The sequence below is a fragment of the Orcinus orca genome, chromosome 8 (assembly GCF_937001465.1).
Source record: "Orcinus orca chromosome 8, mOrcOrc1.1, whole genome shotgun sequence".
NCBI lineage: Eukaryota > Metazoa > Chordata > Mammalia > Artiodactyla > Delphinidae > Orcinus > Orcinus orca.
Window position 1 is genome coordinate 53,257,329 of NC_064566.1, and position 13,502 is coordinate 53,270,830.

Consider the following 13,502-nt stretch of genomic DNA (forward strand, 5'->3'; position numbering starts at 1 on the left):
TCTTTATTTAGAGTCTGTGGGTAGAGTGCTTTGGGGTTCCTGGGCTAGGGCTGGATTGGTCAGTTCAAGCCAAAGGAGCAGGGTTTTGGTAAGTTCCATGGAGATTTTTATCTATGGGGTGTGTAAAGTATACAGGTGCTGGGAAGCAGGGGAGACTTTGATCATAAGTCATTGCAGAAGCTACATTTGCTTGTGACTCTGCATCCTGCTATCTAGGGCATGCACTTCCCTGAAAGGGGGTCTAGTGTTAGTTTAAGGTCCCTGCAGGCTGCTTGGCCAAACAAAATGGAGGCCAGGGCAGCAGTACCATGGAGTAGCTTAGCTAAACTCTTTTACAACTTGTAGATCTGTTCAGACTTTCTGTTTCTTCTTGAGTCATTTTTTGGAGTTTCTGCGTTCCTAGGAATTTCCACTTTATCAAGGTTATCTGATTTGTTTGCATACAATTGTTCATAGTATTCTTCTATAATACTTCTTATTTCTATAAGATTGGTGATAATGTTCTCACTTTCATTCCTGATTTTAGTGATTTGAGTATTCTCTTTTTTTGTCTTTTTCACTCTAGCTTAATATTTTTCAATTTTATTGCTCTTTTCAAAGGACTAACTTGTTTTTTTTGATTTTTCTGTATTGTTCTATATTCTCTATTTCATGGATCTCTGCCCTAATCTTTATTATTTACTTCCTTTTTGCTTTGGGTTTAGTTCTTCATCTTCTATTTCCTTAAGGTGGAAGATTAGATTAATTGATTTGAACTCTTTCTTTTTTTAAATGTAAATGTTTACAGCTGTACTTTTCCCTCTGAGCACTTTTTCACTGTATCCCATATGTTTTGATATGTTGTATTTTCATTTTTATTCTACTCAGAGTATTTAATAATTTACCTTATGATTTGTTCTTTGACCCACTGGTTGTTTAAGAGTATGTTATTTACTTTGTAGTTTGTGAATTTTCCAAGTTTCCTTCTGTTATTGATTTTTAGTTTCATTCCATTGTGATCAGAAAAGATACTTTGTATGATTTCATTTTTTAGAAATGTATTGAGATTTGTTTCGTGGCTGAACATATGGTCTATCCTGGAGAATGTTCCATGTGCACTTGAGAAGAATATGTATATGGTTGTTATTGGGTGGAGCATTCTGTATACATCTGTTAGGTCTAGTTGATTTATAGTACTTTTCATGTCTTCTGTTTCATTGTTTATCTTTCTTATGGTTGTGCTACACATTGTTAAAAGTGGGATGTTGACTTCAGCTATTTCCCATTTTAGTTTTTGCAGTTTTGGCTTCATATGTTTTGTTATATGTTGCTAGGTACATATATGTTTATAATCATTTATATCTTCTTGACCTTTTAAATATTATATCCCTTTTTGTCTCGTCTAACAATTTTTTTTTGTCTTAACGTCTATTTGTCTGATATTAGTATACCCATTCCAGCTTTCTTTTGGTTACTGCTTACATGGAATATCTTTCTGTCCTTCCATTTTCAACCTATTTGTGTTTTTTTTGTCTTAATGTCTATTTGTCTGATATTAGTATACCCATTCCAGCTTTCTTTTGGTTACTGCTTACATGGAATATCTTTCCGTCCTTCCATTTTCAACCTGTTGTGTTTCAACCTATTGTGTTTCAACCTATTTGTGTTTCTGTCCTTCCATTTTCAACCTATTTGTCTCTTGTAGACAGTATATAGTGGGTCATTAAAAAGAAAATCTATTCTTCCAATCTCTGCCTTTTAATTGTAGTGTTTAATTCATTTACACTTAATGTAATTACAGATGGAAGGACTTCTGCCACTTTTCGATTTGTTTTCTTACATCTTTTTTGTTCCTCAGTTCCTCTGTTACTACCTTCTTTTGTGTTAGTTATTTCTCACATTTTGATTCCTTTCTCATTTCTTTTACTATATATCTTTTAGTTATTTTCTTAGTGGTTGCCCCAAGAATTACAATTAACATCTTAATTTATAACAGTCTAGTTCAAATTAATACCAACTTAGTTTTAATATTATACAAAACTTTTCTTCCGTATAGCTCTGTTCCCCCATTTTTATGTTGTTGTCATCACAAGTTACATCTTTATAATTGTGTGCCCATCAAGATAGGCTTATAATGATTGCTTCATTTATTTGCTAATTGGTTGATATTAAATGCTAAACCCACCTTACATTCTTAGAATAAATTCAGTCAATAACGATGCATTACTATTTTGTCCTTATAACGTATTGCTGGTCCTACTTGCTAATATTTTCCTAAGGATTTTTGTGTCTATATTCGTGAGGGATATTGGTCTATAATTGTGTTTGTGTGTGTGTGTGTGTGTGTGATAAGTTTTGGTATCAGTAATGCTGGTCTTATGAATTGGAAATTGTTCCCTTACCCTCTGTTTTATGAAGGAGTTTGTGTTAAATTGATGATATTTCTTAAAAGTTTGATATAATTCAGTGAACCCATCTGGACCTAGACTTTTTTGTGGAAAGATTTTCAATTACTTATTCACTTAAAAAATAGAGTTATTCAGATATTGTTGTGGTTTTTTTTTTTTTACATCTTTATTGGAGTATAATTGCTTTACAATGGTGTGTTAGTTTCTGCTTTATAACAAAGTGAATCAGTTATACATATACATATGTTCCCATATCTCTTCCCTCTTGCATCTGCCTCCCTCCTACCCTTCCTATCCCACCCCTCTAGGTGGTCACAAAGCACAGAGCTGATCTCCCTGTGCTATGCAGCTGCTTCCCACTAGCTATCTATTTTACGTTTGGTAGTGTATATATGTCCATGCCACTCTCTCACTTTGTCACAGCTTACCCTTCCCATCCCCATATCCTCAAGCCCATTCTCTAGTAGGTCTGTGTCTTTATTCCTGTCTTGCCCCTAGGTTCTTCATGACATTTTTTTTTCTTAGATTCCATATATATGTGTTAGCATACGGTATTTGTCTTTCTCTTTCTGACTTACTTCACTCTGTATGACAGACTCTAGGTCCATCCACCTCACTACAAATAACTCAATTTCGTTTTTTTTATGGCTGAGTAATATTCCATTGTATATATGTGCCACATCTTCTTTATCCATTCATCCGATGGTGGGCACTTAGGTTGTTTCCATCTCCTGGCTATTGAAAATAGAGCTGCAATGAACATTTTGGTACATGACTCTTTTTGAACTATGGTTTTCTCAGGGTATATGCCCAGTAGTGGGATTGCTGGGTCATAGATATTGTTGTTTTATTGTTAATCAGTTTTGTCATGTTGTATTTTTTCAAAGATTCATCTAAGTTGTTAAATTTGTTGGCACAAAGTTGTTTATACTATTCTCCAAATAACCTTTTAATGTGTGCAGCAATGTAACTTTTAGAAAATGCTTATACTAGCATTATAGCAAACATTTATACAGTGCTTATCACATACCTTTGACTTCACAAATATCAGCTCTTTTAATTCCCACAACAATTTGTGAGGTAGATAATATTACCATCTCCATGTTATAGATGAAGAAACCAAAGTTAAACTAAAAGAAGTTAGGTGCCTTGTTCCAGATTACAGAGCTGATGTATTAAGGGCTTAAGCTGTAATCCAGGTGGTCTGGGTCCAGAGTCCTTTTTTCTTAACTACTATTTACTTTGCCTTTCTGAAATGCCAGATAGCTGTTCTGCTCTTCCTATGGAATTGTGCTGTGTTCTCTCTAGAAACCATCCTTGCTGCCACCACCTTTACACCACTGAGTGGAAATACTTGTTTCTGGTATTCCTAATTAAAACTTGGAATGCCTTTTCCTCCATAAAAACATTACATATGATGGCTAGGCATACTTGAAATATTATTGTTAATACTCTTCTTCAGCCACATAATATGTTAAAAAGACTTCTGGGGTTTCACTGGGAAGTTCACCAAAAGTTATAATGTGAAACATTGTTTCTGTGGGAAAATGTTAGAAGAAATTTATTTTAAATTCACTTGCCTATAAGGTTAAACTTCAATTATATGAAAGTGTTTCTTAACTTTTTTCTAATTTCTTAATGATTTGAATACTGAGTTGTTATTGAATCATAATTTTAAAAATACAAACATCACGATTAATTTGGACACATATTTTGTTTTACTTTGATTAATTTGTTAATTAATGTCTTTTAGGGTTATTCAGATGCTCAGAAGAGTATTCTTCTTCAGGTGGATCAGAACTGTGTTCGCAATTCTTATGATGTCTTCTCTTTGCTGCGGTAAGAAACTTCTTAGAGTCCTCTTGCATTTTGTCAAGAATCTTCCTCATTCTGAGTTTGTGACATTTCGATGTGAGGAAATGTATGGAATCTTTAGAAGCTGTTACTCAGACTTAGCATTTTTTAGTGAGAGCTTCATAAATTTTGTAGCTACAGTGATTTATCTCTTTTACAAAGCCTTTGGAAAGCCATTTTTTTCCTCTGGACAGTGGGAGAGAGTGATTGGAAGCCAGTGATCTTAAAACAGGGACATGAGCTGTTTCCGGTCTTCTGCACAATAAAGGAGCAGCAACCAGAGGTACAAAATTTAGACTTACCAAAACTTTAACAACTGTGGCATTACTAGAAAACCCCTTCAGTAGCCCCAGACATAGCTTAGAGTTTTGATCTGCTGTTCATCCTAAAAGAATCATATTTGGCAAGGCAAAGGAGCTCTGCGTGAATCTCATGTGCTTAGAGGTTTAACTGCCTCAGCTCTATATTTTCATAATGTCTGGGCTTAATTTGGAAAGATTTTTAAATTTGGTTTTAATTTTCAATGTGGTAGATCATCAAGGACATTTCCCCAGGAGGCAGGCTACCAAAATAAATGCAATTTAAAATAAAGTTAAGAGTGACACTCAACCTGTGTTCACCCTACTCAGACAGATGATTCATTGAAATTCGATTTTGGCAGTATTTCCTAGTGTTTACATAACACATCATAAATTCCAGACCATTAGACATTCTCTATATATCTACTAGAGGAAGAGTCCAGAAGGATGATTGGACTCTTATCCAACTGGATGATTGTTTATTTTTTAAACATTATGAAATGGGCTTTTCCTTTGCAAATCTTGAATCTTATTGTACATAATGGTAGAGAGTTTGCTGACATGGACTATGTAAAATGCTCTAAAGAGACAATGATTTCAACTAAAGTAACCACACACATTTGATGACTTTTGACTCTTACCTGAGAGGTACTTTCACTTTGACTTCTTAGGATATGTGCCAGAATGGACAGAATTTAGTAATTGGATGGTGGAGATAGAAAGCAGGAGTTGTCTATTTTATAACTCTTATTTTTGAGCCTATTCAGTTTGGGACTACATTGAGTTTTAAGTATTGGAAAGAGGAATGTACAGAAATAGTTTGAAATGTGAGGAAGAGACTAATATTTCTTGGCCTGTTTTGCTCAGTAAAATGAGAGGATAGATAATATAATTTTTAAAGATATTTTCCAAGTATGAGATTGTGTGATCTCATTAGAGAAATCAGTGGAATTAAAAGAAAAGGGGGGCTTCCCTGGTGGCGCAGTGGTTGAGAGTCCGCCTGCCGATGCAGGGGACATGGGTTCGTGCCCCAGTCCGGGAAGATCCCACATGCCGCAGAGCGGCTGGGCCCGTGAGCCATGGCCGCTGAGCCTGCACATCCGGAGCCTGTGCTCTGCAACGGGAGAGGCCACAACAGTGAGAGGCCCGTGTACCGCAAAAAAAAGAAAAAAGAAAAGGGAATACAGAGTCAGTGAGAAGAGGAGGAGTTAGGAAAGGTAGCATCATAGAATCTGAGAGATTAGAGATTTAAGGAGTATTGAAGGCTCTGTACTGCAGTGATACAGGAGAATAGGAGCTGAAGAAAGACTGTAGGATCTTGGGAATCAACTTGATATAATGGAGAATGCTTTGATTGACCTGACTCTGACTTTAATTATCCTTGATTTATCCTAATTCATTTAACCTCTCTAATTGTTCCAAAATGTGGAAGCAGTGATGTTTCAAATTTGTTTAATTTATAAGCATTTTCACATCAGTTATCTTATTCTCCTAGAAGTTTTTTATGTTCACAAATCAGGGATCAGCTTTTGTCTTCCATGTAGAAGCTGAGGCCAAGGAGCATTAAATGATTTACTTATCTTAGGGGGTGCATAGCAAGTAGAGCCAGATTGGAGATTGGTATGAAGGTTTTCTGACAAGCAAATTTTGCAAACCCTTTTCACACTCTCACTTACCTTCCTAGACTGGTGGTTGTTAGGGGCACATAGCATAATGATGGAGAAAATTTCTGAAAATCGTGGAACCCTCCATAAATGCAAAATCATCAAGTTAGTTTGGTAGTGGCTTAATTATTTAACACTGGTTTTGCAATGAAATGTCTCTTGGGGGTTTCACTTCTAGCATGCCTTCTAGATTCCTCAGGTGTGTCAGCCGTTTGAATTGCCTTATTAACAGTGGCCTGCTCATCGCCATCGTGTAAATCATTTATAGCTGATAACACAGATATACTTTTTCTGAACCAGACTAAGTGTCTATTTTTCAAGTAAATTACCTGAACTCAGAGAGTTACTCTGGAGCTAGAAACTTTAAATTGTACTTGTCAAAGTTAATGAGTAAAATGGAACTTTCTCTGGTGATTCAGGCAGTTCAGAGTAACCTTCATGTATCTGCTCAAGCAAAAGTTTTTCTTTTCCCACAGTTTTTACCATGATATATATAAAGTGATTGCCGAGAAACTTAATTTTGTGCCGATAAATTTTATTTATAGTTTCCTGTCCTTAACTCAGGCAACATTGTTCCTGGATGCAGTAATTTTTAAAAATATACCTTTTCCTTTCCTGATGATTTCTTGTTTTTTAAATTTAATTTATTTTATTTTTTCATAAATTTATTGATTTATATATATTTATACTTTTATTTTTGTCTGTGTTGGGTCTTCGTTGCTGCGTGCAAGCTTTCTCTAGTTGCGGCAGGCGGGGGCTACTCTTTGTTGTGGTGCGTGAGCTTCTCATTGCGGTAGCTTATCTTGTTGAGGAGCACAGGCTCTAGGTGCGCGGGCTTAAGTAGTTGTGGCTTGTGGGCTCTAGAGCGCAGGCTCAGTAGTTGTGGCACACGGGCTTAGTTGCTCTGCGGCATGTGGGATCTTTCCGGACTAGGGCTCGAACCCATGTCCCCTGCATTGGCAGGCGGATTCTTTTTTTTTTTTTCCCCCGGTACGCGGGCCTCTCACTGCTGTGGCCTCTCCCGTTGCGGAGCACTGGCTCCGGATGGGCAGGCTCAGTGGCCATGGCTCACGGGCCCAGCAGCTCCGCAGCATGTGGGATCTTCCCAGACCGGGGCACGAACCTACGTCCCCTGCATCGGCAGGCGTACTCTCAACCACTGCGCCACCAGGGAAGTCTGGCAGGCGGATTCTTAACCACTGTGCCACCAGGGAAGTCCTCTTGTTGTTTTTTAAATTGTTACTCCTCCCTCCCTCCCTCCCTCTCTCCTTCCCTCGTTGGGTCTTCAGTGCTGCGCGTGGGCTTTCTCTAGTTGCGGCAAGTGGGGGCTACTCTTTGTTGTGGTGTGCGGGCTTCTCATTGTGGTGGCTTCTCTTGTTGTGGAGCACGGGCTCTAGGTGCACGGGCTTCAGTAGTTGTAGCTCGCGGGCTCTAGAGCGCAGGCTTAGTAGTTGTGGCACATGGGCTTAGTTGCTCTGCGGCATGTGGGATCTTCCTGGACCAGAGCTCGAACCCGTGTCCCCTGCATTGGCAGGCAGATTCTTAACCACTGCACCACCAGGGAAGTCCTAAATTGTTACTTCTTGATCTGTAATTTTATGTGAAAACACACAGAGTCTGAATTCTTTAATATTACTTACTCCACAAAATTCTCAGTGCTGTTTGGAGGCAGGATTAGAACCCAGGTCTCCTGTTAATAACTCTTCCTGTGTTTTCGTGCCACTAGTATGCATCTCTACCCTCAACCTTTTATGTGTAAATGTCACTCAAAAAATAGGAAATTTTGACTAAGTAAAGGCTGTTTTTGGAGCACCTAAGACCCTGACATTATAGCCCCTTCAGATGGATGCATTGTACCATTTTGTAGGAAAACAATGACCTGAGGTTTTATTCTTTTGCCAATAGTTAGGAATTTAGACTAATTCCAATGTTGCCAAAGTAAGAGCAGCTCTTTCAAAGTTTACATTCGGTATGTGTGATGGAAACTGAATTTTTGTTTCTAATCCTTGTAAATCTCTGGATTAAGCATTATTTTTCATGTAAGCAGACATTTACTTAGGAGACACTTCACTCATTGTCACATTTGATACTTTAGGATGTTCACCACAAGGTGTCAATGTTGCTGTTTAACTGGCATTTGAAATTTCATTTATTTTACAGTTTTGAAATGAGAAACGTAGGGTTATGAATCATAAGTGAGCCTTTAATTTAGAAGTTAGCTTTTCTTCTCTTTATTGTTATTCTTTCTAGATTAAGGAGTTTCTAGACTTTCTAAACAGGTTTCTCTTTTTTGGGTCTTTTTTTTTTTTAATTGTGTTCGTGAGAGGGAGTTGTTGAAAGATTATAAAGAGAGGAGGAGTGACAGGCTCAGGTGTGTGATTTTGAATTCTATCCATGGTGACAGTGTGGAAGAGACCTGAGGAACGAGACTGGAAGCAAGGAGATACCTGTAAATCCTACCTGTCCTCTGGAATTGAAAGATTATGTTTAGTGTTTAAAAATTTTTTGTTGTTTTGTTTTTGTTTTCCTTTTATACTTTCTCAAAAAGTAGCTCTGTGGTAGTGAAATAAGTGAGACTAATTCTGTTTTCTTTGAGTATACTTTTTTTTTTTTTTTTTGCGGTATGCGGGCCTCTCACTGTTGTGGCCTCTCCCGTTGCGGAGCACAGGCTCTGGACGCGCAGGCCCAGAGGCCATGGCTCACGGGCTCAGCCGCTCCGCGGCATGTGGGATCTTCCCAGACTGGGGCACGAGCCCGCGTCCCCTGCATCAGCAGGCAGACTCTCAACGACTGTGAGACCAGGGAAGTCCCTGAGTATACTTTTTTTAATTTAAATTTTATTTTTTTTTTAGATGTTGGGGGGAGTTTATTAATTAATTAATTTATTTTTGCTGTGTTGGGTCTTCGTTTCTGTGTGAGGGCTTTCTCTAGTTGCGGCGAGCGGGGGCCACTCTTCATCACGGTGCGCGGGCCTCTCACTATCGCGACCTCTCTTGTTGCGGAGCACAGGCTCCAGACGCGCAGGCTCAGTAGTTGTAGCTCACGGGCCTAGTTGCTCCGCGGCATATGGGATCTTCCCAGACTGGGGCTCGAACCCGTGTCCCCTGCATTAGCAGGCAGATTTTCAACCACTGCGCCACCAGGGAAGCCCCTGAGTACACTTTTTATTCTTTTTTTTTTTTTCCCTCTTTTTTGACATGTCCTACTTTTGCCAGTTTAATAAGTGGAAATATGGTGGAGAAACCATGGGCTTTGGCCCTCCATCTAGGTTCCAGTCCTAAACTGCCGTATGCCCGTCACTGGATGCAAAACTATGGGCAAGTTACTTAACTTTGGTATGCCTCAAACTGCTCTTGTAAAATGGGGATAATGTTTGTCTCATAGGAATTATTATGAGAATTAATAAGGTAAAGTAATTGAAAGATTGTAGGACAGTTACTGACACATAGTAGACATTCAATAAATAATAGTTTTCATTTTCCCCTTTACTTCTTCCATCTTGGAATTAGCTTTTTTCTCTATGCACGTGTTCCTTTTTTATATTACCACTAGGTTTTACAATTTTAAGCATAATTTCCCTTTCCGTCTTGCCAGTCTAATGCCGATACCTCTGTTTTTTAGAATTACTTTTGTTAATCCTATAACAATCATGATAAAAATTGTTTAACATGTGCATGTCTTGTCTTCCCTGATGGCATTGAAAGCTACTTGAAGGAAGGGATTATTTCATATGGCTATATTTTCTCCTCTCTATACTACTGATAATTCTCAGTTATGTTGGAGTCACTGTGGATTCTGTTGTGATCCTAGAGCCCTAGGTCCTGTGGATCCTGCATTATTCTTTCTCCCTAGGACTGTCTTTCATAACCACCATGCCCACATATTAATAACTCTCAAATCTATGTCTCTAGTTCCTACTTCTCTTTTGGAGTTCTGATCTGTAGTTTCCAATGACCATTAGACATTTATACTTTCATGTTTTGTGGGAACCTCAACCCCAACATGTCTGGAGCTACGTACATTGGCTTAATCCTCCTCTTCATTTTCTTTTCCCTGGTTTCTCTAGTAGTATCATCATCTCAGGCAGCTAGTGAGCATAGCCTTCTTTGTTCTCACCTCTGTTTTCCTGGACTATTTCCTGACCTCCTAGCTAGTCTTCCTACTTCCAGTTTTTCTTTCATGCAGTTAATAGGTATTATTTATTGAGCACTTCCTTTGTGCCAGGAAGTATTCTAAGTGCTTTACATGAATTGATTCTTCTAATTCTTACAACACCCCATGTGGTAAGAACTGTTGATTCATATTTACGGATGAGGAAATAGGGGCACAAAGCAGTTGAGTAGCTTATCCAAGGTCGTATAGCTAGTTCATGTTAGCCTGTATTTAAACCCAGTTTAGCTCCTGAGCCCATGTTCTTAACCAGTATGTTTTACTACTTTATTATTTTTCACACTGCTTCAGTACAATTCATCTGCCACATTGCTGCCAGAGTGACCAAAGATACATCAGTTTTGTCACTCATTGGGCTTAGAAATCTTTGAGCCATCACATGCAGGATAAAGTCCATACTTCTTAATTTGCTATTCACTCTAAACACTAGCTCTAAACAGTGTAGGGACTAGTGTTCTTATTTCAAGTCCTCCTGCCACTGCCCGTGCAGTTAGTAGCTAGCATTTACCGAGCACGTAATGGTGTTGTAATTAGTTCTTCATTGTCTGATTCGCTCTCCGCTCAGCACCCCCAAACTGAGAGCTCCTTTAGGCAAGAATCCTCTTTTTACTGATCTTTGTATTAGTCCTGTGATGCTGCACATCAAATATATTAAGCAGGTAATAAATGCTGTTTTGATTGATCAAATCAAACTATTCTTCAAGTTACAGAGAACTGGGTTTTATTTTTCCTATTTCTGGTTTGCACCTGGTAAAATGAGAGTTGTAAAAAATTTCTCGACCATTATGGAAAAAGTGTTGAAAATGTAATCAGATCTGTAGACCTTCAGCTGCCTCTTTTCTTTCTGCCACTGCCCTCCATATAATGTCTGGTGGGATTTCAGGATTTTGTGGCTTATAATCTTATTCCTTATATAGATTTTTTTCTGGAGGATCTTTCTCTGGCTGTCTGGAGGCAGATTGTTGCCCTGTCCCCACCCCCCACTTTGACAGAAAATATTTTCTCCTATAAAATTCCAGTTATAAAAGGGAGATGCTCATATCAAATAAATTGTTCTTGCAGTAATGTTTAGAAAACAGGAGAGGATGACATGTGAAAGGGCATAACTGTTTATAATCTTTAAATTCTGAACATGATAACCAACTTTTGGTTAGCAGGGAGGGTTTTTCCCGCCCTCCCCTGCTAATGATCTCTCCCTAAGAGGTAACTGCAAGTATAGAGAATATAATTAAGAACCCAGCCGTAAGCAAAAGATGTCACAAAATTTATGTACTAAGACTCATATGTGTTTCTATTCTTGGTAGAGACTAAGCTCCTACCCAGTGTCTCTGTGCTCATTTTTGATAAATTAGGGGAATTAAGAGGATTACTATTAAGGTAGCCACACTGACAGCAAGGAGAAACAAAATCTGTTTGCTCTGTTTGTGCTTTACTCTGTGATTCTGGAATATAACTGAGTGGTAAATCATATTAGCTACTGTCCTATCTTTATACTTACAGTGTTTGGATTTGTAAATAGTCCTCTGTCACTACTTCATGTAGAAGGAGGGCAGAGAGAAATAGACCAGCTGTAAAGAGAGACAGACTAGGTTAAAAAGCGTAGCTAGCATACCTCTTCTGTGTGTGAGCATTCAGTCCTTTACCCAAGTACATCTCCATACTGTAGTTCATAACTGAAGTTAATAATGAGAATTATTAAGTCCACCGTGTTAGTTTTCACTAAGGCTCTCTCCATTTAACAGACGAGGACACTAGATGGGTGAAAAGACTTGTCTAGCATCATAAATAAGTGTTAAAGCAGGTTTGAATAAAGCATGCATGTGCATGTGCTTTCTTCCATTATGCCATGTTGATACCAGATCATCAGTGGAATATAAAGTTGTCATTGTTAAGGTCTGTGTAAGAAAGCAGGGGCATGTGACAAGTTTTAGAAAGGTTTTTAATCAAAATTTAAAATGAAAAAGTTTAGTTATTTAATGTAAATTTTAGTTAAACAAAATTGATATTTATGTATAATAGCACATTTTATTTTTATTTATCTTTCTCTATACATACACACACATATATGTACACATACACAGAAAGACACATATATACTTACAAAAATAGAATTTTAACAAAGTACTGGAGTAATTTTTTTTTTTGGTTTGGTTGGTTGGTTGGTTGTTTTTTTTTTGCAGTACGCGGGCCTCTCACTGTTGTGGCCTCTCCCGTTGCGGAGCACAGGCTCCGGACGCGCAGGCTGAGTGGCCATGGCTCACGGGCCCAGCCACTCTGCCTGATGTGGGATCTTCCTGGACCGGGGCACGAACCTGTGTCCCTTGCATCGGCAGGCGGACTCTCAACCACTGCGCCACCAGGGAAGCCCTGGAGTAATTTTAGGTGCAGTTTTTTTTCCCCTTTCTTTTTACTTTTTGGCTTGTCTTCTTCCTTAAACCCTTCTCACTCACTACCAAAACCACCAGTTATAGACTGAATGTTTGTGGTCCCTCCTACCCCAAATTCATACATTGAAACCTAATCCCCAATGTGATGGCATTTGGAGGTGGGGCCTTTGGGAGATGATTAGATCATGAGGGCTGAGCCCTCATGAATGGGATTAGTGCCCTTATAAAAGAGGTCCCAGGGAGACCCTGGACCTTTCTCCATGTGACGTTATAGTGAAAAGATGGTTGTCTGTGAACCAGGAAGCAGACTCACCAGATACCAACAATGCTGGTGCCTTGATCTTAGACTTCCTAGCCTCCAGAAATGTGAGAAATAAATTTCTGTTTATAAGCCACCCTGTCTATGATATTTTATTATAGCAGCCTGAACTGAATAAGATACCATCCAAACACAGAACACATGTTCACATGACCCCAGTCACCCGTGTACCCATGTTAACAACCTGTTATGTATATATTCATATTTTTCCTATGATCTCTGTGTATATGTTATAGATACCACTATATGCATATTTATGTACATATGTTAGGAGTTTTAATTGCTATTTCACAAAATTGGAGTGGATGTTATATACATGACTCTACATCTTGTTTTTCTTGTTTAACATTCCATGTACAAATCTCTTCAGTTCATTGTTTTAATGATTTCATAATAGCCCATGGTGAGGGTGTACTATGTTT

At 38.4% G+C, this 13,502-nt stretch overlaps 1 protein-coding gene across 9 annotated transcripts in view; it reads left to right on the forward strand.

Moving 5' to 3' along the window:
- Positions 1 to 13,502, forward strand: part of UVRAG (UV radiation resistance associated) — a 373,872-nt gene that overhangs the window by 129,789 nt on the left and 230,581 nt on the right. For all 9 annotated transcript variants that reach the window (XM_049714244.1, XM_049714243.1, XM_049714245.1 and 6 more), the window contains one exon: positions 4,141 to 4,226. In XM_049714244.1, the coding sequence (XP_049570201.1) occupies positions 4,141 to 4,226 (86 nt within the window). The remainder of the gene's footprint in view (positions 1 to 4,140; positions 4,227 to 13,502) is intronic.